The 24,039-nt window shown below is 38.0% G+C and overlaps 1 protein-coding gene across 4 annotated transcripts in view; it reads left to right on the top strand.

The window, feature by feature from the left end:
* LOC103150610 (plakophilin-4-like) overlaps window positions 1–23,959 on the top strand; it is a 48,316-nt gene extending 24,357 nt beyond the window's left edge. Inside the window, exons 3-7 of one of the 4 annotated variants that reach the window (XM_016680825.1) lie at window positions 8,446–8,558; window positions 14,082–14,116; window positions 17,815–17,946; window positions 21,695–21,888; window positions 22,747–23,959. In XM_016680825.1, coding sequence (XP_016536311.1) covers window positions 8,446–8,558; window positions 14,082–14,116; window positions 17,815–17,946; window positions 21,695–21,888; window positions 22,747–23,442 — 1,170 coding nt within the window. In that variant the 3' untranslated portion in view covers window positions 23,443–23,959. The remainder of the gene's footprint in view (window positions 1–8,445; window positions 8,559–14,081; window positions 14,117–17,814; window positions 17,947–21,694; window positions 21,889–22,746) is intronic. The other 3 variants (XM_016680822.1, XM_016680824.1, XM_016680823.1) reach the window with 3 other exon arrangements.
* The last annotated feature ends 80 nt before the right edge of the window (window positions 23,960–24,039 follow it).

Raw genomic sequence — 24,039 nt, 5'->3', positions numbered from 1 at the left:
ACTTGTTCTGTTCTTTAGTTCATGTAATTATGTATTGGATCATGTATTTGCATTTATAATGCAGTTACTATTTCTATTTACCATTCATAAATGAGGCACCTTAAGTGCCACAGTCCATCAGCAGCTGCCTATTAACACCCACATTCATTTAGGAAATGGATGGTTCAACGTTGGACCTCAAAGGGGTGTTTAATCTATTCAGTAGTTTTGGCTCTTGAGCGAATCCTTTTAAACCCACCATGCAGGCATCAGTGCCTAAGAGGTCATTTCATTTAAGAGCATTCCAGTGATGACTTTGACCTATTAACTGCTTTCAAATGCATTTTGCACAAGAAAATTAGCTTCAGGAATCAAAGGCCCTTCAGTTTTTCCAGCTTTTATATCGTCCACAAAAAGCCCTACTTAATGTGCACTTAGTGTCTGTAGTAGTCCTCCAGGGTTTCTTTTTTACATAGGTTAATATGCACATCCTCATTATGCTGGGAAAACTCAGAGGAACAGGAGCTGGTGAAGAAGCTTTTGTCTTTTTGAAAACCAACAGCCTAATTGAGCGTTAACTACTGTGTCCTTCAACTTTTTCTTATTTTCATGTTACAATCCCAAAGGTTGATATATTTTTATTTTGTTTGTATGTGGTAGCTTTATGGCGTTCACATTTTTTACAAGCAGATACATTTGTATTCAAGCCTCTATACTTTCATATTTCTAAATAAAATCCAATTTTGATAAGTTACTGAGTTTAAATGGCTGTAATTCAATCTCAGCATAAATATTAGGGACAGGACGACTTTTAGTCGAAACACAAACAGGCAGAAGAAGGTGTTCTTGCCAGATGAGACCAAAAAAAAAATAAATTGATCATTGAGCTTTCACCTAAAATTACATATATATTGAGGCTTGACAAAATGTGAAAAAAAAATGAAGGGGAGTGAGCATCTTTGGGGGGCTCTGTAAGGCTGCTACAGACACAAGAGCAGTATGCAGTTTCTTTTTTGTTTGTGCCAGTGCCACATCCTCTCTTATCTCCAGTTTTTTGTCAGTGTTTTCTGAGCTCAGTCTTCCTATATTTTTACAGTGCACGCCTGCAAAATTAATTAATTTTTAAAAATGGTATCCACCTACCTGCTAAATTAAATGATTGTTTGAAAAAGAATAACCCACCTAATATTTTATGCAGACCTTTTAGGCCGTTAACTTCAGAAACTTGTGTTTTGTCTGTTTCTATCTGCTGAGAGAGCGGTGGCTGTAGACACATCTACACATCTGGCCCAGCTGGCAAAAAGGCCTCTCCCTAAGGACTCACTCTGGTGTCTCAGCGCAACGCCTCACAATAAAACACACCACACTGGAAATTTCCTCCTCTGTTTGAGTCAATTGCACATGAACAGTTTGTGTACCTCTTGCCATTCCCTGACAAACGGGAGCCAGACTTTTTGACCCCGTTTTCTCCTGAGTTAGGCATAGACAGATACAGAATGTTCTTTGCACATTCAAGAACTGATGGAACTGTTGCTTTCATTGTTGCATCTTTAAGTTCTGTTTAAAGCTCCTTTGTGCTGGCTAAAACATGACACACTTGAGACAACCATGCAAGCCTTCATCTTGTTTTAATGAAGCCAAGTTCACCTTTGTCTGAATGACCTAGGTAAAGGAGTTATTAGTTTGGGTCAAGGTAAAGGCTCGAGGCAGTTATGTTGCTACTTTGCATTTCCATGCCATAAGAGCGGCAGACGGGGTGAGTTCTCTCTACAGGCGATGGTGCCTGTTCCACTTCCATAGGCGAAATAAGAACTCTAATTACAATCGACTAGTGATTTTCTCCAGTCCTGAGGGTTTTATCTCCCTTCCTTTGCGTGCCGCTGCCGCTGTGACACAGGCAAGGAGAAATCTAGAGGCATACAAATTCTGGCCTCGATTATAGTCATAAAAATGGAAGCCTGGCTCCGAGCAATTACCCCATGGGGGAGCAGAGCATTAGAGGGAGGGGGTGAGGCATATTCATAGGTGAGAGATGCAGGTGAAGGAGAGTGCTCAGATACACAAAGAAAAGACAAAAACGCTCGGATATGTGAAAAGGACATACTTAGACTGTAGCTATGATGGAGAGAGCCAGAGAGACTGTCACCTGTGAATAGTTTGTGAGGAGAGGCTCTCAGTGCAGCTGAAAACAGAAAATAGAAGAAGAGAGCAGAGGAGGATCTCCTTTCAATGTGACATAAAGTCAAAGGAGCGGCGCTCTAGCCTGACATGATGCGCTGTCGCTTTAAACACAGCCATGGGAGCACTCCCCTCAACTAGCCTGCTAATACTCATCAGCGTCACTGTCATCATCATCATCATTATAACTGTAATCATTGGCACTGTCAACACCAGGCACAGAGGATGCAGTCTTTGGAGAGCAAGAGTTGTCCTCTTATACAGATGTGTGGAGTTTAGTTAAACCTCCTGTTTTGAATCACTACCAAGGGTTATGTCTCCACACATCACCTTTTACCCACTGTAAATGTCTTTCAGATGATTTTCTCTAAATGACTGATCTTTAGGTAATCACACAAGTCACACAAGTGCAATCTCTGTTCACTACATTGGTCTCTCGATTGACAATCCCTACATTGTTCACTCTTCTCATTATTGCCCAGAGCAACTTTCTTTTTGTCTGACACAACACTATTGATCTTTCAGTGGAATTGCATGTTCACTGGTGTACAAGATTTGCTCTGGCTGTGTGGATTCACTGCTTCACCTTATAAGGCGTTTTCCTCCCGTCGAGGAGTTATGGATTCAGTTGGTCCTATTAACTGGATTAATGTCTCGGAATTTTGATTAGTAGTATAATCGCTTTTTATTTTAATTTATTATAACAACAACAAAAAAGGAAGAACAAGTCTAGTTCAAAAGTTAGTTTTAAAAACAAAAAGTACAAATATTCCGATTTTCAATGGCAACAAAATGCTTTTGTACTAAACTGCTTTGACGATTTGATCTGTGTTTTCTTCCATAAAACACCAATTGTTTGGGCTCTGCTTTTATATTAGCAGCAGAGCTCTAGGGAGAAAGACCCAGCTTATTGTATACAGATGAGGCATACCATTATTGCCACTGAGAGGTGGAATGAGTAACACTGGTTTTTCTCTTCATCACGGCACCTCTTGGTGGGTGGGTAAAGCAAATTATCAATAAGCATATAACAGTTCACTTTATATTAAAGCTAACAATAAGCTACATAGAAGGAAGTTTGTGTTCCTCGTCTCCAGACATCACTATCTGTCACCTTTAGGGGTCTAGCGCAGTTCATGCCTCAGTGGGCCAGAACTGTTTTTGCGATATAGGGGGAAGGAAACATTATTTGCTGGCCATTACTTTATGCCTGATCTTCTATAAATTTGTGAGGCCTTCATAGATTATCTAAATTTATCAACATCATAATTTGCAAACTACTCTCTGAGAAAGTTGATTGTTAATGAGGTATAGGTGCAAATAAATGTATGTTGAAATTTAGAAAGTGGCCTGAAATGTCCTACTGTTTTGTCATTTTGCCTAACCCAATCAGATCTCATTTAGTGATGTCATCCTGGAGGAGGGAAGGTAAAAAAAAAATACACAGCATTAATTTCTTTACAAAAATCTGAAGTTTTTGTTGAATGTGTTCATAAAAAACATGTTTTTTCTTTACCCTCCCACTCAGGGAGTCTTTGTTATTGACAGTCTTTCACAGCGTTGTCATTCTCTTTTGTGCTATGAACTACACTGGAGATGACAGCTCCTTTAATAGCATCCACCACATATGTCATTCCTGAATGACATTTTAATTGTTAATCTAAAATGAAATTGGAAACCTCCTTTTTACACCTCATTTTAGTGGGTCATTTTTGAAGATCCATGTTGAGTTGTCTCAGTTTGAGTAATAACCGGTCTGAAATGTTTTTAAATACCCAACATCAGAGGAAAATAACTCAAACACATTTTTGGGTAAAGTGGTTCTCTTGCAAAGCAACAGAAGACCTGTTAAAAAGGTAGAGAAATTAGGGGATTTGGACTATTGCTTGTTAATAAAGCTGGTTAGAGCCTGTTGATCATAAATTTCATTACAATTTCAAAATTTTTAAATATTGATCTAATGAACAGATTTTTTTTGTTAAAAAAGATGCTAGAATGTATCGCACTCAAATACTTTTCACAAATAGATTGATCATAGGCCAGCCTCCTTTTAGTAACTGAGAGTCTACATTTGGTGGAAAAGGCTCATGAAACCTCCCATCATCCAAAAAACAAACAAAAAAAAAAATATGGTGAATGAAACTCTGGACTGAAAAATAGGTGTGACTGTATGCAGCTTTCCTAAATAATTATAATGCCCGGTTCCTCCAGGTCTACTCTAACAGCCTGCTCCAAGGCTTGTTGTCTTCTTTCACCCCTAAGGCCGGCTTTTCCGTGTCTCTGCTGCTGCAGGCATCCTTTAACCTCTGCTGTCATTCTCCTACTGTGCAGCAGTTTCTGTCTCTGGCTGGAATTTCCTTGCATCACTGCAGTGGGGGTGCAGAGCTGTCAGGCCTCATTGCCACTTAATGAACAAACAAATTTCTGTTAGATTCTTTGGTTAAGTGGGAAAGCCATCTGCACCAGTTATGCTAAATGGATTCGTATATCACAAACGAGCTCCCATCTTGAGTTTGTTCCAGTTGATGATCAGGTCAGTTTTAGACATTGTTTATATGTCTGTCATTTTGTTATGTTGTTGATTATACTACTCAAAATCCATTTCTACACACCTTACAATATTATTGATAAACTTAACAGTAATCATTCTGTATTAAAGTAAGAACCTGCCACTTTCAGGAGAAGAAAGCCGGACAGACATAGAGAAATTAGGCAATTTATCTACCTAATGTTTTAAAGTGGATGTCTAAGCAGTAGTTCCTATATTGTAGTTAAGTTCCTAGCATGAGCAGCAAAGATCTCAGGGGATGCAAGTTGTAGTTCAGCATGCTAGAACTACAACAAAACTAAAACAGAATTGAGAAAAGAGAATTAAAAAGCAAATGGGTGACACAATAATGTGGTTTAGTTTACAATTAAGTTAGAATTGCCTGAAGACGAGATCATTCTCTACAGTGAGACCAACAAGTAAATGCAAAGCCACAAGTTAGCTTCTGCTTTTATATCTGTAACACAGAGCTATTTCACAGTTTTTATGGAGGCTGAACTTCTTTTGATCACCCTCTAAAGCAAAATTTTATTCATTTATTTATTTTTATTTCTAATCGTGAAAACCTCAAAATAAGCTTTTTAGTATTAGACTCACATTTGGAAATAAGTTTATTATTCACTTGATAAACCTGCACTATAATACTCTAAATTATTGTTTTAGCCAAAAGTATTGTTAAATAATTAAATGCATAGTATTGAATATTGCCCACTAAAGAGAGTGTTTGTGGTGGGGGGGCTGAATGCTGAATGCATTGAGTTAGTTATGACACCTAAGTTGTTACATAGGCCAGAACCTTTTTTTAAACTTCTGTTTATGGTTTCGAATAAAAAAAAAAAAATCATGCCATCTTATTTAAAACGGCAGTGTCATGTCAAATATGTATTAAAATATCTACAACTGTAAATTGGAAAAGTCCACTCATGTCCACATTTTTAATAAATTATGCTTTGAGGTTGTATTTAGGTCTGTGAGTAGTTTTCTGCATATCAGTAATTCTCAATGTTTATTTTGAGTGTGCATTTCAACTGCTTTATGTTCTGAAGCAATATTTCCAATTAGCATTTTTTTTTTTGGTGTTTGACAATCTTGTTGCATAATGGAAATATATTGCCTGCATTCGTGTATATAGGAGGACATTGGTCTTCCTGAATTAATGTAAAGTAGATGTACATCATTTTGGACGAGTGCGTGTTGAGCTTCTCTCGTGAATGCTGAAGCAGCAGTGGGCAGAAACCACTTCAGGCGCTGCAGATGGGTCATGTGTTGTCAGCAGCGCCCATAGAAAAGACAGGGGGAGTGTACGCGTTTCTAGTTTGATCTACTGCCATGTGTCATCTTTCTTTAGGGCCTGTCAAAGGACACAAGAGGATAGGATCTGATTCAGCTTTGGAACTGCTGGCAAATCATGCCTAACAGGCTCATTGTAATGGCAAATAAAGGCATTTGGGGCCTCGTTGCTGCAGGAAAGCCTCTAACCTATTGCCACTGTTCTCTTTCTCTCTGCTGATGCTATGACTGGTTTGAACCAAGACTGGACTTGCAATGGTTGGATCAGCATTTTGCTTATTACTCCTAGACTTAGCCTGAACTGGTGGTGAGTTATGCTTAAAACCTTTAGTCTTTTTTGTGTTGAAGTTTGGAAAGTCCATGAGTTAATGAAAAAATTATGAAAATGTATATTTTTGTCACTTTCGTCTTATATATTTCTCAATATGCATATTAGTCTTAACGTTTGTGTCAGGGAGAGGCTAAGGGTGTGAGGCATGGATATAATCCTTTATGGCGTAGATGTTACAAACACACATACTACACTCAGCATGAAAGAAAACATGTACTCTTGTTCGGTGTTGATTGAGTCTTGTTCCTTTTTCGTCCTAACGTCAGCAGTCCTCCTATACTCTGTAACTGTAGAGAAAATGCTTACATCAGTCAAGTACGTCTACAGTTTAGAGCTGTAGCTCGAAGAACCGTAGCCACTACATCAAGCAAGACAAAAGATGTGGAAAATCCAGCTCAGTGCAGGAAATTCTGGAACATTCTCCTTCCCGCTTGTTACTACAGAAAATAAACAGCTTGGGGGTTTAAGAAGTTTGCTTTAGGCTAGAAGGAAATCTAAATATCAAAAGTTAAACTTCCAACACTTACTTGCTAGTCTGAAAGCCAGTAAGTGTCCCATGATGTACAGATATTTTTTGCTATAGTGCCTGAGAAGATGCAACAGTTGCAATTTCTTTTACTTGCACAGACCACAAGCCTGTGTTGAAGTCGCTGGATGTGAGCGGGTGATATTTTGCCAAACCTCCAATTGGATTATAAGCTTAGAAGAAAGAAGGCATAGAGGTGGCAGGCCTAAGAATAGTGACATTTGCGGGGAACAGCCAATCTCTGAGATCTCACTGTTCAGCTAGGCAGTGTGCCTTTCATTTTGGTGTCTTTTTCCACCATACATTTGATCTGTTCTCTGTAGTATCTAGTACACATGGTTGTCATTACCTTGTGCAGTTAATACCATGCTTCAAAACTAACTTGCTCTCATTGCTTGAATGATATGCACTATTTGTGCTGGTCTTTCATATAAAATTCAACTAACAGAAGCTTGCAGTTGCAGTGTGATGAAATGTGGAAATATCCAAGTGGCGTGAACACCTTGGTAAGACACTGAATCCAAGTAGCAGTCCCTTTATGTTAAGGAAACAGGATGTAGCAGTTTTTCTTCCTGTAAGATCCCTCTCACTGCAGTCAAGGTTCACATATCTTCAGCTGAAGCAGAGCAAAGGAGAGGTGAGCAGTGGAGAGTATAATGTGGTAGTTTGGGGGAGGGGTAAGGAGTCTGCGATGTGGAGGGGAAGTTTCGGTGCATCCCCAGGGGAACACAGCAGAGGTGTGAAATGTAGGATGGTCTTGGTGATGTAGGGTGACTAAATGTCCTCAGACAGGTCACAAAAGCTGCAGATAGCTGCAGAGTGTGGATGTCTGTTTGTGTATGCTGTCGGCTGTGAATGTAATTGACCGCGGTAATGGTCATTACATGGGACAGCTAAGGATAGCAAGCATAGGAGCGCTCCATCTGTGCAGTGAGATATGGTGAGTGAGGTCTTTTTCGCTAGAATATTGGAAAAAAAATGTTTTATTCTGCCAAATTAGATCCGAGTTGGAATAAAAATGCGCTTCAGATATATGCAAATAAGAGCATGTGTGTGTGTGTGTGTGTGGCATAATTTTTATGTGAACAGAGGACCTTGTGGGTCTTCTGAGTGTCATGATGCAGTGCTTGAAGCTAGAGAGCTATGCAAGTAATGGCCTTGCTCATGGTAGGTAATTAGTCAAATGCTGATTCCTCCCCAACTCTCGTAGGAACAGCACCACGAAGGCTAAATATCACCCACTAAAGTGGTGCTTATTCCTCTGTGTGGGCTACAAAAATGACATTATCATATAGGCCACATGAAAGTCTGCTTAAGTTTATAAACATTAGATTGTGTATGGATACGCGCATACTTTTCTAAAGTTTTTGGTGAAGAAACTGTCTTATTTGACGCTGGGTTACCCGAGTCTCTCACTTAAGGCTCATTTCATCATGTACCTATAAACTACTAGAACACTGTGGGAACAAGCTGTTACCTGCCTTTATTTTCATTCCCCATTTGTTGTATTTGTCGATGCAACTGCAGAAAGCTCTCTGTTCACATTAATTCAGCCTTGAGTCACATGTTTGTGTTTGTCGTGTTCATGTGCAGGAGCTTCAATTTGAGCGGCTAACCAGGGAGCTGGAAGTGGAGAGGCAGATTGTGGCCAATCAGCTGGAAAGATGCAGACTTGGGGCCGAGTCACCAGACGATGGTAGCAGCAGGTAATGAGAAGCTGTGCACACACACGACACATGGCTTTTCCTTCCTTCACAGCAGACACCACACTGTATAGTGTGTGAAACCTTCTGGTATTATAGAATTGTAATCAGATAAATCTCAATTCTATAGTTTTTCTTTAAATTTAATACACATGTGTATGAATTGATATGCAGTTGAGGTAAATGTATTTTTTTTTATGTGCCTATTCCATTCTATGTCTACGTTCCCACTTTATCAGGCACTGCATAATCATCATACTTACTCTGCCTTGCAAAGATATTCATATTGCTTAAACCTTTTCACATTTTGTTACATCATAATAAACTTCAATGTATTTTATTGAAAATGTATGCGATAGAGCAGTGCCATGTATTGCATAATTTTAATGTGGAAGAAAAATGATGCATGGTTTTGAAAAATGCAGACAATTAGTTGCACATCATTTAATTTGGTGGGTATAGAATTATGGAGGCTGAATAAGTATTTAGGCTAAACATTTTGAAAACCCTGTCTTTCCTTGCTAATTATGCGTGCCCTTGTGTTGTTCTGTCAGAATTATTATGAAATACATTGGTGTTTGTGGTTGTAATGTGATGGAATGGACAAAAAACTCCTGTGGTGTGAAAGCAAGGCACTTTACGTGGCAGTCCACTTTTTTAGCTCAAGTATGTGAGGTTCATTTGTTAAACTCAGTGTATGTGATATCCTATTAGGCAAAAACAATCTCTGCTTTTTCTAAGATTTATTCTAAGTTTGCTTCTAATCAGAAGTAAGCTGCTGATTAGAAGTGTAATTTCCAATCGGTGTTATTTTTTACTGAATTTATTTCAACAAAGATGAAAAAAGATCACTCAGACAATGAATAAACTTTTTTTTTATTGCACTCTTAGACATCTTACCACTTTTATATTCACTTCTAATACATGTAAGTAATAGCTCACTTAATAGAAAGCATGTGGAAAATGGACTGGTGGAATGAAGGAAGAATATTTACAGCCAGCTTGACTTTTTAAAATAAAACAGCCATGAAATAAACCTATATTCAATGTCTACTGATAAATTAATGGCTTAGTATTTACCGACAGTATATGAAGCATCTCTGAGTCATCACAAAGGATTTCAAGCACATATTCTCTGTCTTTATGTAGGTATAATGGATTAACTCCCATTTCCATCAATCAAACTGTATTCCAAATGTATTACATGATTTAGATTCAACTTTAACTATGCATTTCTAACCATGCTGCAGAACATATTTCATTTTATAGGAATTTGAGTAGTGGCCCAATATTGGCAGCCTATTTCTTAACAGCTGTTGGTGCTTTTTCAGAATATTTACTGCTTGGATGTGGTGTTTTCAGTCAAATTATAGTGGAATTAAATAATGCCATCTAGTCTGTTTACACTTTACTGAAGTGAACATTTAGATTTGGAATTTTGTTTGCATGTTATTCTCATGTTTTGAATAAACATGTTCTTTATAGAGTAACACAATTATAATAAGCTAATGTTAACTGATAATTAGTCAGGTTCTCTGCTCCAGTAGTCAGTCTGCAGTCTGTTGCTTAACAGGTGTTCTGCTTGTAACTAGTTTAAAAACAGTGTTGCCTTTAAGTTTGATGATTGATGCTTCTTTAGTTTCCCCAATTTGGCTTTTTGTGTTTGACTCACTGCTAAATATTTCCAAACAACAAAATTTGTCTCTTTTGTTAGCGAGAAAAAACTTTCTTACCTGTTACAGTGGAATGCTGTGGAGGGATTTTATACTTTACATTTTGTAAAAACTTAACCATCAATTTTTCAGGCTTCTCAGTAAAAGGCGTTTAAAATGTAGGAATGATATGACAGACATTTTTTGTGCTTTTTGAAAGTAAAACTTTTTAATTGTGTGAAGAGATGCCAAGCCAGTTAAAGGCCTTTCAATGTCCTTACAGACCTGTGCATTTGCTGAAGCGTCTGAGTTGAATTCATTGTATAATGGACTGTGATACTGTAGGGCTAAAGCTAGATATGTGGCGTAATGGCTTTGTGTGATATTTTCTATCTTTGTGATAATAACCCCGATGCCCTGAGGCAGTCCATACTCTCCAGCCTGCATACCTGCAGTCTGCACCACTGAGTGTCCATTTCCCCTTTTTTTTCTTGTTTGAAGAGGGAGTGCTTTATAGGTGTGGACTTAAATTCTTGGAAAAAAGCTTTCAGGCCTTTTATTTGGACTTTGTGTTGTAAAAACTTTGCTTTTAGGGGTGAAGTCTAGAACACTGATCCACATCACTGTTGATAGTTCTTACTAATGTCAATTTTGGGCATCATTTTGGAGTTATAGAAATTAGGCATTTGAAAGGGAAAGCTACAATACCTAATTTGGGTTCATATTGTCTTGTTGGTTTGCATGCGTTTTATTTTTTCAGCTCAACGGCTTTAATTAAAATTGGCTTGCCTGTCAAAGAGACAGAACCACAAGGTGCATGCGATATTTGCCAGTTGTCTGAAGTTAGACAGTTAATTAAGAGGAAAATGACTAAAGCCCATGTCGTCACAGTTTTCTCATAACATAATCGCAAGCATGCTAACATTGCTTTGAAATATCCTAATTGTGGAGGTAAGCAGCTTAAAATGTCCTCATCAGCAGAACATTAACTTTTAATAAGTTGCTTTTTGTTTTTAAACAATGTAAGCAAAGACAGGGCCTGAAATGTTTTTGTATATTTGCAAGATTTGAGTGCCTTTCTAAATGAATACAAATTATCCTCTTTTTTTTTTTTTTTTTTCAGATAAATGGCAAAGTAAATAGCTGTTTGATAATTACGTTTACCTAGGAAAATATTTCCTATCTGTATCTAGTACCGTATTTTCCGCACTATAAGGCACACCTAAAAGAGACTGCAGTGGCAGCGTGTTGGTTGGTCTGTGTTACCCAGAAGGCAGTTGGGCACAATATCGCAACACCAACACAGTGAGTGAAACAATAACTGGGGCAGCCCACTATATAAAGTACTCGGGGATTACTTCTTTATTATTACACATCCACATCTATAGAGTACGGAACAAAGGGACAGGTGACAACCGTAACTGTACCATATATTCTATGCGCCTTATAATCCGGTGCGCCTTATATATGAAAAAAGTTTTAAAATGGGCCATTCATTGAAGGTGCGCCTTATAATCCGGTACGTCTTATAGTGCAGAAAATATGGTATTCTATGTGCTGTCACTAGATTACGCTTTAGAGTTTAGCTTTAGAAATCAGTTAAGCCTCCCACATGTAAATGCTCTTACTTATTCACCAGGGCAAAAGGACCACCTGTAAATCCTATAAGAATACATTTCACACTAGTTACCCATCTTTTGTTGTAGCTAGAGAAGGACAAATGAAATGTTCTTCACAGGATATTTGTGTTTGAATAGAGGTCAGCTTTAAAGCTAGAAATCACATTGACTGGCTTAAAAAGCACAGCAGGACTGTGGCTGAGGTGAGAGGACAGTTAAAGGTTCTGATGAGAGTCACTTCATAAAACTTGTAGTTCTGGTAACTAACTTAATTTCTGCAAGAATAAACCCGATGGTCATCAAATATGTCCTCTGTCAAAAAGCTTGAAAATGTTGAAATCCCACTTGGCTAGTTGCTCACTAGCAGAAATGCTTCATAGGAAATTGAGTGTTTATAAGACAGAAGCTTATTGTGCATCGTGACGGTTTTATTTTTAACAGCAGCACCTTTTCCAAGTCTGTGGTCAGCTTTCAGCATATAGACACATTGCCATCGTGATGATGATGATCATCAGTGATTCTTTTACTCCATCTGCTATGGTTCAGTGGACCACAACTCTCCCAACTTCCTTTCTTTAATTGGCAACTTCCTCATTAAAATTCTGAGAGCTTCTCTTACTAAAGCTCATTTAGTGTCACCTTGCAGAAAATATACCAGTACTAGCAACAGCTAATGCTTGATATTAATGATCAGCAAACAGAAGCTATCGTTGTTGCACTGCTTCAATGTCTTCTGCTTGTCATAATACCTGGCAGGTGATACTCTTCTTGGTCAGAAAGGGTTTCATTGATGTCTAGCGTCAGGTGTTTTTATACAGTAACACAGCTAACTAGCATCATGGCATTTTCAAGTTTTTATTTCCAGACCAGAAAAGGAAAATGTGTGGCGTTACCTTGCACTACAGTGCTTTGCATTAGTATTAATACCTCAGTAACTTTAGCACATGTTGCTACAGTGCATCATGTAGCACTGTAGTCTAGAAAAACATGTTCATCCACTCCATAGTCATGCATTAAAACCTGTTGGTCTTTTTTTTTTTTTAAGCCCATTTTATTTTTACACCCCTAAATAAAAAAGCTAGTATAATCAGTTGTATTTTACAATACAACTCTCAAAAGAATCCAGTTGTTCTTTTGAGGCCTCAGGGGATTGCAATAAAACATTTAAAGAACAAAATTATCTTTATGAAGATCAAGAAACACAGTTGACAGGTCAGAGATATTGTTGTGGAAATGCTTAAAGCAGAGTTGGGTTGTGAAACGACATTTTTGTCCATGTACTGTTTAATAAACAGTAGTTGGGGGGGGGGAAAGTATTTAAAAAAGGAAGAAGAAAACAATCATTGGAAGGAAGATGTACAAAAGTCCCATTTGCAATTTGTCACAAGTCACGAAGGAGATCAAGCGCATATGTGGAAGAACATGCTGTGATTGTATAACACCAAAATTGAACTCTGTCTCACACTGCACATCTTCCAAAATGTGCTATTTCAAATGTAAGGGTGGTGGCAGTATCATGCTGTGAAGATACTTTTCTTCAGCAGGAACAGGACTGCTAGCCAGAGTTGATGGGAAGGCAGATTGAACTAAATACAAGCGAAATATGCAGAAAAACTTGTTGGAGGCTGTGACAGAACTTGAGACTTGAGAGGAGGTTCACCTTCCAGTAGGACAACAGTCAATGTCCAAACTTAAATTGAATTAGGACTCTCTGGCAAGACTTGAAAAATTATTTTCATGAACGCTCTCCATCCTGTCTGGACTGAACTGAATATTAATTGTCAAATTTTGTTGGTGTTCAAAGCTGTTAGAGACAAAAAAATAAAAAGACTCACAGCTGTAATTGCAGATGAAGGCAGTTCTACACAGTATTGAATCGGAAGAGTAAATGTATAAGAAAGTTTCCAGATGTTTTATGAACTCAAACTTTCAGCACTTCTGGCTAAGTCATTATTCTCATGCATTACTTTATTGTGAATGGCTACCCTGATAAATGATCTCTGCATTGGAGTCAATGCGGACTCTTCTATCAGGTTTGTGTCGGTATGTTTAACTTCCAGACTGGATGTCTGTATGTGCTGTGCAGTATGATCGCTTCTAATTTGTTCTGAAATATGTTGTAATGAAACTGTGATTACTTTCTGTTCTCCTTGATTCCCTTAATTTTAAAACGTTTAGTGAAATAGGTGTCTCTCTTCTGTTTTATCTGGAGAAATGTATTGATTCACTTTCGTAATTTCTGTTTCCCTTTGCAGCTCATCTGAGAAATCCCTGCCATGGCGAACCGCAGGTATGTTGGCTAGACCTACAAAATGAACTGCTATTGTTGGAGGAAGTGTTTAAATTGTCACCCCAGTTTTAACTAAAATGGTTGAAAAGTACAATTGCCATGGCACAATTTGTGAAATGGCAATAATAAGACTGGGGGAAAATAAGTTCTGTCAGTGTTTTTTTATGTACTGATATTATTACACATCTGTGCTTTCAGAGTAACTCTATTCTAAAAATTAACTACGCACCAGGCATTGTTTATATTGTCAATATTATATGTGGATTGTATTTCTGCCATGTTTTACATTTCCTCTGCAATCTTTACTTAAACTAATTTTTTTCAAGAAAGCAGTTGACAGCTCCGGGTTTGTTTTTGCTTTTCTAGTTATTGAAGCTGCTTCTGCTCCCTCCAAACAAAACAATCAGTGACATGTCATAAAAGGATTTCCCCCTGCACCCTCTAGTATCTTTTTGTTTAGCCCCCATCTTTATCAGATCTTTAGAGGAGAACTGATATTGAAAAAACATGTAATAATATCTTTAATCGCTTATTAATTAGATAGAGCAAAGCAGAATCTTTGCTCTGGTCATTAATCTTTTATTGTCGATTCTGTCAGAGGGAGCCTATGGGGGGTTAGAGTTGTACATATGCACTGGGAATATTAATATTACTCCCCTTTTTCATTTGCTGTCTGCTCCTCAGTTCCTCGCTAAAAGCGTTTCATTAGTGGCATACCAGCATGTGGGATTAACCGCAATTACTGAGTTTTTAGCAATGAGTTGATTGATAATCATAATAGAGATGATAAATCACAGTCACATTTGATTGTGCACATTTTAGATCAGTTTAACTATGGGTTATGGGTTTAGAGCTTATTTCTCAGATTTTTAGTGAATTCGTGAGCCTTGTATTCTCCTCCTGTGACAGACGAGATACTGCAGAAAGTCTTCTTGCCTCTGGAAATGTCAATGCAGTCGCACCTAATGTCCACCGAGAGCAGAGCACAACAAGCACATATTCCAGCTTTGTCAGTCTCAGCACTGGTCATTGCACTGACATCTGAATAAATTATAAGGGACTCATTTGTGTTGCCAAAAAACAACTCTACCCAATTGGAATATCTACAATTTGATAAAGTACTAGATATTATGAAACAAATACATCAGTATAAAGTTTTAATAAAAAGAACCCTCTCACAATATTAGGGGTTTAATTTATATTTTTTGAGGAATTTGTCTTCCAACAGCAAATGGTTTGAAGTCTGACTTTAAGTGTAGGAACCCATACTTTCACTCCCACATTTCACTGCACTTGCTCAAAACTTTCCTTTTACACTCAAAAACAAAATTATTCCTTGTTGAATCATATTTTCTGCACTCCTCTGAAATCCTCAAAGTCCAAATAGGTGAAGGAATCAAATAGGAGCAGAAGAGGCGATATTTGTGCAAGAGATGCTACATCTAATATGAGTAACACAGCTTTAAGGAGTATACTGTAAGCAAGCACAGGTTTTTGAGGGGAGAAGGAACATTTAAGAGTAAACAAAAGTAATCTTATCCTCAAATTGAAAATGCATGCCCTTATATTTTGGAAAGAAAAATGTACCCCTAAAAACATTGAGTTTATATAATTTATTCTACAATAAGTGTTTAAATAATAAAATTGTTTTGTTTTTTTTGTTGTTGTTGTTGTTTTTGTTTTGGTGTATGTCTTTTTAAATTTATTTTCACTTTTTCAATTCATTTACATGTCTTGCAATAAGCATGCTCTTATTTTAAAATAGCATATTTTGCCATCTCTTAAAAATAAAATAAAACAATATCAGTGCTATTATTTTGAGCTTATGCAACACGTCCCTATGGATGACATCTATTCAGTAAATTCAGTTAAATGACACTACATGCCTCATATGCTTTTTTTCAACCTGGAAAAAGTTTGCTTGCTGATGCTATAGGTATATGCAACTTGTCCTTAGAATAATTACAATTTTGTTTGAATATGACTATTTTGCATTTCACTGGCAAACTCTTTCTTGCTTTCAGGAATGTAATCTGTAATCAGGAAGCTGCTACATTTGGCAGTCCTGAATTGGAAACCTAAATCTGCTGCCATACATTAACATGAGATCCTGACGATGCTTTAAAGCTCCCTCTGTGCATACCGTCTGTCTCTCTTCCTGTTTCTCTTCTGCTCTGTTTGGCTTCAACTTTAATGAATAAAATCAAGACACAGTATGACCACATTGTTGGCTATATATATATTAGTACCCCTGGTAAGGAGTTGTAAGAAGCCTTAAAATTAATATCTTTTTTGTCTTTTAACTGTAGTAACCTATTCTTTCATTTTCTTAACGCAACCTTTAATCAAGTATTTATTTGATGGGTGCACAATCTTGTGCCACTTACCACTAGGTTGGACAAAAATCCATACTTGTCTTGCCAGTATGCACAGTGAGGAACATGGGAAGTGATGTACATTTCTACAGCTCACTGTTATTGCAAGGAGTGGGCTCTTGTGGACACAAAGTCTTCGTAGAAACCTAGAAACCACTATGTGGTATCTTGGCATGACAAAATAAAACTTTGTGTTCTGCCTTCACAAACATAGACATATGGACTTGGGTTAGGGCTAGGTCAGTGTTGCACCTCTTTTAGAGCAGCTGGATAGCTATTTCTCTCTATTCTTATCTATGACTATATTTATGCATTAATTGTACAGTGGATGTGAGGTATGCTATGCTGTCTAGAAAGGTCTTAAATTTGGTTATACAGCTTCCTCTCTCTCCTGCTTTGATTCCTTTCTATTTCCTTCCTTGTGCTTTGCCTGCCTTCCTTCTTTTCTTCCTTCTGTCATTTCATATTTTTATCTAGACAATACTCCCATATTTTTTTTTATTAACCCTTATTAATTTAGATGTGAAATTAATGGAAATTTAAGCTTGAGAAAGTTGAAATGTTTACTTTTAGAAGCCCTGTTACAAAATTGGAACTATAACTTGTTCTGAATTGGGTTGAAAATGAATGTACATAGGTTTTCTACACCCAGGTTGTGGAAAAATTGACCTTCTATCACAGGAACGCCCAATGTGTATTCTGACATTTTACCTGAAGCGCCTCCATAGCCTGATTTGAATTATTCCCTTCTGTCAATAGTCTGGCTCTCTTAGATGTCTCGATGTGGAAGTGCAAAGTTTCAAGTTGTCAACCAGTCTTTGTCTGGTGTTAACAGCTTTATTCAACAGGTCAGCTTTAACAACAGTGACAACTTGTTCATAGGATTCAGATTTCATTCACACACACTGCAAGATTTAACACAACGAGACACAGTGTTTGTCTGACTGATTGTTCTCTTCTTTTTTTTCCTGAGAACTTGATTCTTTTCCTGCTTACATGGGTTATGGGAAAACGTTGTGCACATGGACACTGGTTCCCAGTTTCTGACTTAAAGTAGTTGATTTAATAAACATACGGAGATGGAGACAACTTTTAGAGGGGTCTGATTGTTTCTACCTAATCTAATATTTCTAAATGAGTAAGGCTGTAAAGTTTAACGAGTGTAGCTGTACACAGTGATGAAACTAATGTTGCAGAAACCACTGTTTGCATTGTTTCCTCTCAGCTGAAAAATATTAGGTTTAATGACTAATAAATTATCAAACTCATTCTGTGGTTTGTATTTGTCTCTGTTTGACTGTTGGCTCTGCTGTGTTCTTGCAGATACCTCTGCGTCGGGGGATACCAAGTCTCGAGTGACTGACAGCTCTCAGTCGCCCAGCTACCGAATCAGGGCTGAGTCAGAGCAGGTGTCTCTCTACTCCCCGGAGCAGTCCTCCCTTCATGAAAGTGAGGGTCTGTTATTATATTCTGTCTATTCTTTTGCAGCTTTCTATTACATGGTTGGTTCTTTTTTTTTTGTGCTCAGCATTGACGTAATCTCTAACTATCTCTAATAGTTGGAGATTGAACTGCTTAGTTCAATCTCTAAATAGTTATTTACTTTTTACACTTGTAAAGTCTGTTTTCTCCTCCCTATTTAAATCACATTGAAACATGGCGTCTTTGAAACACGACAGTTATGCCGCTGTTTCCTTTAGTACTTTCCTTTTGAATGCTGCAGATTCAGAAAGATGGGGAATTTTATTTGTTACACAGCTAGTTAGCATAGAAGCACAGACCCCACCAGATGCATAGTGTTCTACACATAATCTTATTGTAGCACATAATCATCCATCCCACTTACAAGGGATGGCCAATATAGACTTAACAGTCTATCATGAAAACACAATAAAAGTGATGATAAAAGGGTATTCATTCCAGTCTTTAGGCATAGATAGAATAGTTGGGATAGTGCATCAATTCTGCTCTAGATAAAAAAAATAAAAAATAAAAAAAAAACACAAAAATTAATATAAAACAACTTACCAGTTATTGAACAGGCTGTTTTGAGATGCCAGTTACATAAGGTAGTGCAGTTTTATTGATGTATGTAGACACCATGTAGAGTTTATTTTCATCATGATATATTAAAATTCCTATGTCAAAAAGGATTTAAAGATCACAATAAACTGTAGTAATTGCACATCACTAGCACTCACTTTATCCTCAAAGCAAGCTGCAAGCTTTCATGACTTCTCTTATGAATTGTTGCACCTATAAATTGCTGTTTTCACACATGCCTTGCTTTTGGTAGAGAGGTGAAAATGTTCCCAAGAGGTAGAAATTTCAGTGCCATTTTTTGTATTTATTGGGATCCTATTTGACACTTTTGCAGAAAGTATGCATTTTAAAGTGGAAGAAAGGTTTATAAGGTGCTTTGGAATTAAAAATCCGAAAATAGTGGAATGCATTTGTATCATTCTCCGTTTATTGTAGCCAGTGAGAGTCCAACTGTTGCCAAGAGTACTGTGGACCATACTACTGGTGGAAATCCACATCGGAAGTAGAAAGATGTATCAATGGGAATGTGGAAAGTAGCAAGAAGGGTAAAACATAAGTTTTTTTACAGTTTGTCATAAGCCATGTAAGGGACATTGCATGGGGCTCTGATTAGATAAAGCCAAAACTGAACTCTGTGGCCTACATGCAAAATCCTGTGTGTAGTTGGAAAATTACCATTGCACATCACCCAGAATACACCATCCCTATGGTGAAACATGGTGATGGCAGGAAGATGGCAGCTGTTCACAGTCTATTGGAATCTGGATAGAGTCGAATACGGGGCAATCCAGGAAGAAAACCTGTGAAATGCTCCAACATGAGATGGGGGAGGAGTTATACATTCCAACAGGACAGCAATCACAAATATTCAGCAAAGGCAAAAAATATATAATGGTTTAATTCTAAGCATATTTAAGCATGGAATGTCCCAGTCAAAGCCCTGATCTAAATTCAATTGAAAATTTGGAGAAAGACTGAAAATAACTATTCACATGTACTTCATCTGTTCTGAATGAGATATTATGTAAGAGGCAATGGGCATAAGCTTGTTTCTAGATGTGCAGATATAGTAGAGACAAACTCCCAAATAACTTGCAGCTATAATGTGGTTCTACCAGTATTGCCTGTGGGGAACTGAAAGCAACTGGATGCAACATGTTCAGCTTCTAAATTTTATTGTATCTTCCTCTTTCCGCTTCTTTCTAATGCACTAGTTGGTCTTAAATTAAACCCTAGTAAATTAGATTACATTGTTTTTGGTTGTTACAAGATAAAATCTAGAAAGGTTCAAGAGTTATGAATACAGTGGAGACGCAAATGTCCTCAACAATTCTGGAGTTTTTTTTTCCCCCCAGGATTGGAAAAAAAACCCTTCAATTTCAAGCTGGACCATTAGTGATATTGATTTCATTAATGAAGGATTCATTCCATAAATTCAGTTCATCTCTTGTAGCGCATCTACTGCACAAGGTTACTCTAGTGGTATTTCTTCAAACTACCGGTTCTTGTTCAATGGTATTGTTACATGAGTCATATTGAATTTATATTTTTGAATCAATCATCAAGAAACTTTGTTTTTCTATCCACTATGGCAAGAAGTAAATGTTAATTTCCTCTGCGTGTTTTGTGCCTGATGAACAGTGATGTCTGTTTTCTACTGACATTACTTGCAGAGTCTGTTCTAAACACATTTTATATCATTAAATGACTTAAAATATCTCTACAGTAAATATTTGATCCTCCCTGTTATATTTTTTATTTTTTTGGGAGATTTTAACGACACAAATCACAATATTTATCTCCCCAAACAGATGGCACAATATTCCCGTTTTAATTTATTAATGTTGCTTTAACAACAATCTGTTTATGAACGCTCCACAGTCCTGACCAACTGCTCTCTGATCTGCTAAAGGAAAACACAGCTTTTCAAGCAGGATTGGTTTAAAAGACCTGATAATATTAAAATACTGACACTATTTTTATGAATGAATTTGGAAGCAACAGTTCAGCTGGATTCGTAGAATTAACCCACATAAACACCTGTGACAGACCAGTAAGATGAGACTATGAAGTTATATTTATTTTATTTATTGAAATTAGTGTATATAATCCCATATTGCAAAAAATGTCGGCTCAATCTACCTTTCAGACCGGTCCAATTCAAGTGGAGTTTTGTTGGAAAGGTCTTTCCATTGCCAAACACACCTGATCATGCCATGAAGGTTCTGATGCAGTATGGAAAAGGTGGAAATTTGGGAATTTGATTCGGGTATTTTCCCAGGATGAATAAGAATGGAAAGGCTGCAGAAAAATATTTATATTTCCAGACTCTGTTAGTATTATTTTCCATAAATTCAGAGTGAACCTTGGTACATATATTGATACTGAAAAATATGTGCGAACTTTATCGTCAATATCTATTTTATTTAAATGGACTTTATAACAAGGGCTGCACCGAAGTGCCTTACAGCAAGTATACAAAATATAATAGTAGATAGTTTAAAATCTTAAAAAACAGACTCAGATTAACATTTATATCAAGAGCCAGTGAGTTGAATGAGATAACTGAGCTCAGTTGTTGTTAAAATAGACAAAAGTTTTTATTGTGACTGCATGTTGATCTTTAGTAAGCGTGCTACCAGTTCCTGAGGCTTTTTTTCATCTAGCCAAGTAGGACTTAGTGTTGACATTGCACCAGTTTTTCTGTTGTAGAGTTTTTGCTTGCTCCATTTCAAAAAGAAACACTAGCAATACTGTTTTAGCCCTGGAGATGGTTTGGTGGAAAAAACTTCCTCACAACCACATGTGAGCAGAGGTTACAGATAAAGAAAGGTCTTTCTATTTTTTCTTTTTTTTCTTCTTTTTTTTGCACATTCTCCTCCTAATCTAAAGTATTGACGTTATTGTAATGTTTTCTTTAAAGTGAGAGATGATAACATCATTTATCATTGATCAAATTTTAGATGGGTTAAATGATGGCAAATTAACTCATGGTTTGCTAAAGGTGTTTTCTTCCTGGCGTTTCGTTAGAAAGGCGATGCTGGTAAAGGTCATAGCTGTTATGAAACCTCTTATGATATCTATCCCGGAGTTTCTCACCCTTATCTAGCTCCTTCCTCTACATTTCATTTATGTCTGTTTCTGTCACCCTCTCTCTCAGGGTCTGCAGGGAATTCATGTGGCTCAGCTCAGATGAACTCCTACTCTGACAGCGGCTATCAGGATGCCAGCAGTGGCTACCTCAGCAGGCAGAACCAGGGCAAGGCTGAACTCAAGATGCAGCACTCCTTCCCTGGAGCTGGCACCGGCACATTAATGAGGAACGCCAGGGCTGAGGGGCAAGCTTCAGCCCAGGTAATGACAGCCGGTGTATTTAAAGCATATCGCTGTGTGTTATCCTACTATACACACTGTTATTTACAGGAGATAAAAAATGATAACGCTACTAAAGAGGCATGGACGGGGTACTAGTATTAAGGTTTGTCGAGATGTCAGCAAAAGAGTCTGAGTGAGTTATCGCTGTGTAGATAGGACAGAAAAAAAGTGAACCATCCTGCCCACCTGTTGCTGTGCACTGCCAATCAGTTGACTGATGGAAATCTACATTTGTCCTTTTCAATAAAAAACTAATTTATTTCAGATCCTACAGTAGAAAACAAAGCATCATCCATCACTTTTATTAAGTTACCTCTGTTACTGGCTACTGGACTAGATAACTCAACCATTTACCCAGATATTATCAGCTAGGCACACTTGTGTTACTCCATAAGGAGAAGAACAGCTAAAAGATGTAATATTCTAAGCAGAAAACCTATTTGAAACTAATCTCATACTAGCTCATGTCTGCTACCAAAACTTTATGTTTTTTTCTTAGTGGCTATAGAAATGCAAAGGCTTTACAGCACAGAAGGTGCATATTCAACTGAGCAGCTCAATCTAATCATGATTCACACAATTTAGTACACAAAGGCAGCAAGAAACCAAATGGTGCCGTCACACTCTGGAGGGGGGAGATGAAGCAAACATGGCCTTCAGTAAAGTCATGACCTGTGATGAAACGGCTTATATAATCCCCTGTTATTTAAAATGTCATTTTTATTGTAGAAGTTAGTGTGTGTCAGAGAGTTCAACACACCGTGTTAATATTCTTTATACCATCTTTTAGGCTGAGGAGGCATGTTGCCAATTATGTTTGTTTGTCATTACCTGCAGGTTCCCGCAGTGACAGCAGCTCTGCCTGGCCGTGCAATGCGGAGGGTTAGCTCAGTGCCTTCTCGCTCTCACTCGCCAGCCTATGCCAGCAGTATCTCCCCTTCCCGTGGCTCCCTGCGTACCTCAGTTGGCAGTGCCTACGGCTCCCCTGTCGTAACAGAACCTAAGCCTCTCTCCAACATCCACTTCACAACCTTGCCCTCTGTGCAGCGCACTGGTAGCATTGGTGGCGGCTCGCCATACACCCCCCAGAAAACCTCCCCCGCAGGACTGAGGCGCATCAGCTCCACAAACTCACGGCCTGGCTCCACTAGCCGCACCACCTCGCCCTATCAGACCTCGGCAGGGTCAGCGTCGGGTCGCATGGGCTCCCCCCTGACGCTGGTGGACCCTCCGCTGATTAAGCAACCGACTCACTCTTCTTCTCCAGTCAGGGCTAGCATGACCGCTGTGCCCCAACACTACAGCTCCACTCTGCCTCGCTCCATGCTCCACAACACTGACCCCTATGGACCTCAGAGTTACGACATTTATGAGAGGATGACTCGACCTGACAGCCTCACAGGTGTGCTGCTAATGACACACACACACACTCACACTGCTTTCGTATGTGCATCTGTGGTGTTCTACATTTTAGGGAAATGTTATGAGTTTAGGAGTGAGAAGCATTGGGGTAAGAGAGATGAGACTTTATGACTGACTCTGTGTGTCTGGTTGTGGATTATTACCTTATTAGGACCTTATTAGGAGAAAATCACTTCCCTTGTTGGCACCAGTGCAGCTTATGGGGTCTAGTAGCCTGGTCCTAATGAGAGTAAAATGAATATTATTTTGTTTAGAGTTAGTTTTTGAGATATTAGTTGAGGTCAATTTGAGGCTAACATCATGGTGTCCGTGTTACACTACAAACTACAAATCAATTTTGTGTCACAAACGGAATGAATGTTCTCGTTTTTGAGCGTTTGCGTAATTTATTCCCAGGAACGGATCAGGATATTTTTGGAAAAACATGCCTGCCCAAACTGGTTTGTACATGTCATCCTTGTAAGGGATTAGAGCAAAAAATGAGAGCTGGCAGATGAACCTTGATTTATATCTGGTCCTTATCTGAAGTCAAACCAACAGGAAAATACCTGCCTGTGTTCATGCTCTGCTTTCACACTCAAATTCATTTCATGCTCACAAAGCAGGCTGAACAAATATTCAAAACAAAATGTGTTGCATAACATTGTCTGATAATCAAAACTTTGTTTTCATTACAATTACTAGTGTAGGTGCTTGCAGTGAAAAGAG

This window comes from Poecilia formosa, unplaced genomic scaffold, assembly GCF_000485575.1.
Source record: "Poecilia formosa unplaced genomic scaffold, Poecilia_formosa-5.1.2 Scaffold257, whole genome shotgun sequence".
Classification (NCBI taxonomy): Eukaryota; Metazoa; Chordata; class Actinopteri; order Cyprinodontiformes; family Poeciliidae; genus Poecilia; species Poecilia formosa.
The sequence above is the reverse complement of the archived record's forward strand: the minus strand, read 5'-3'. Positions and strand labels throughout refer to the sequence as shown.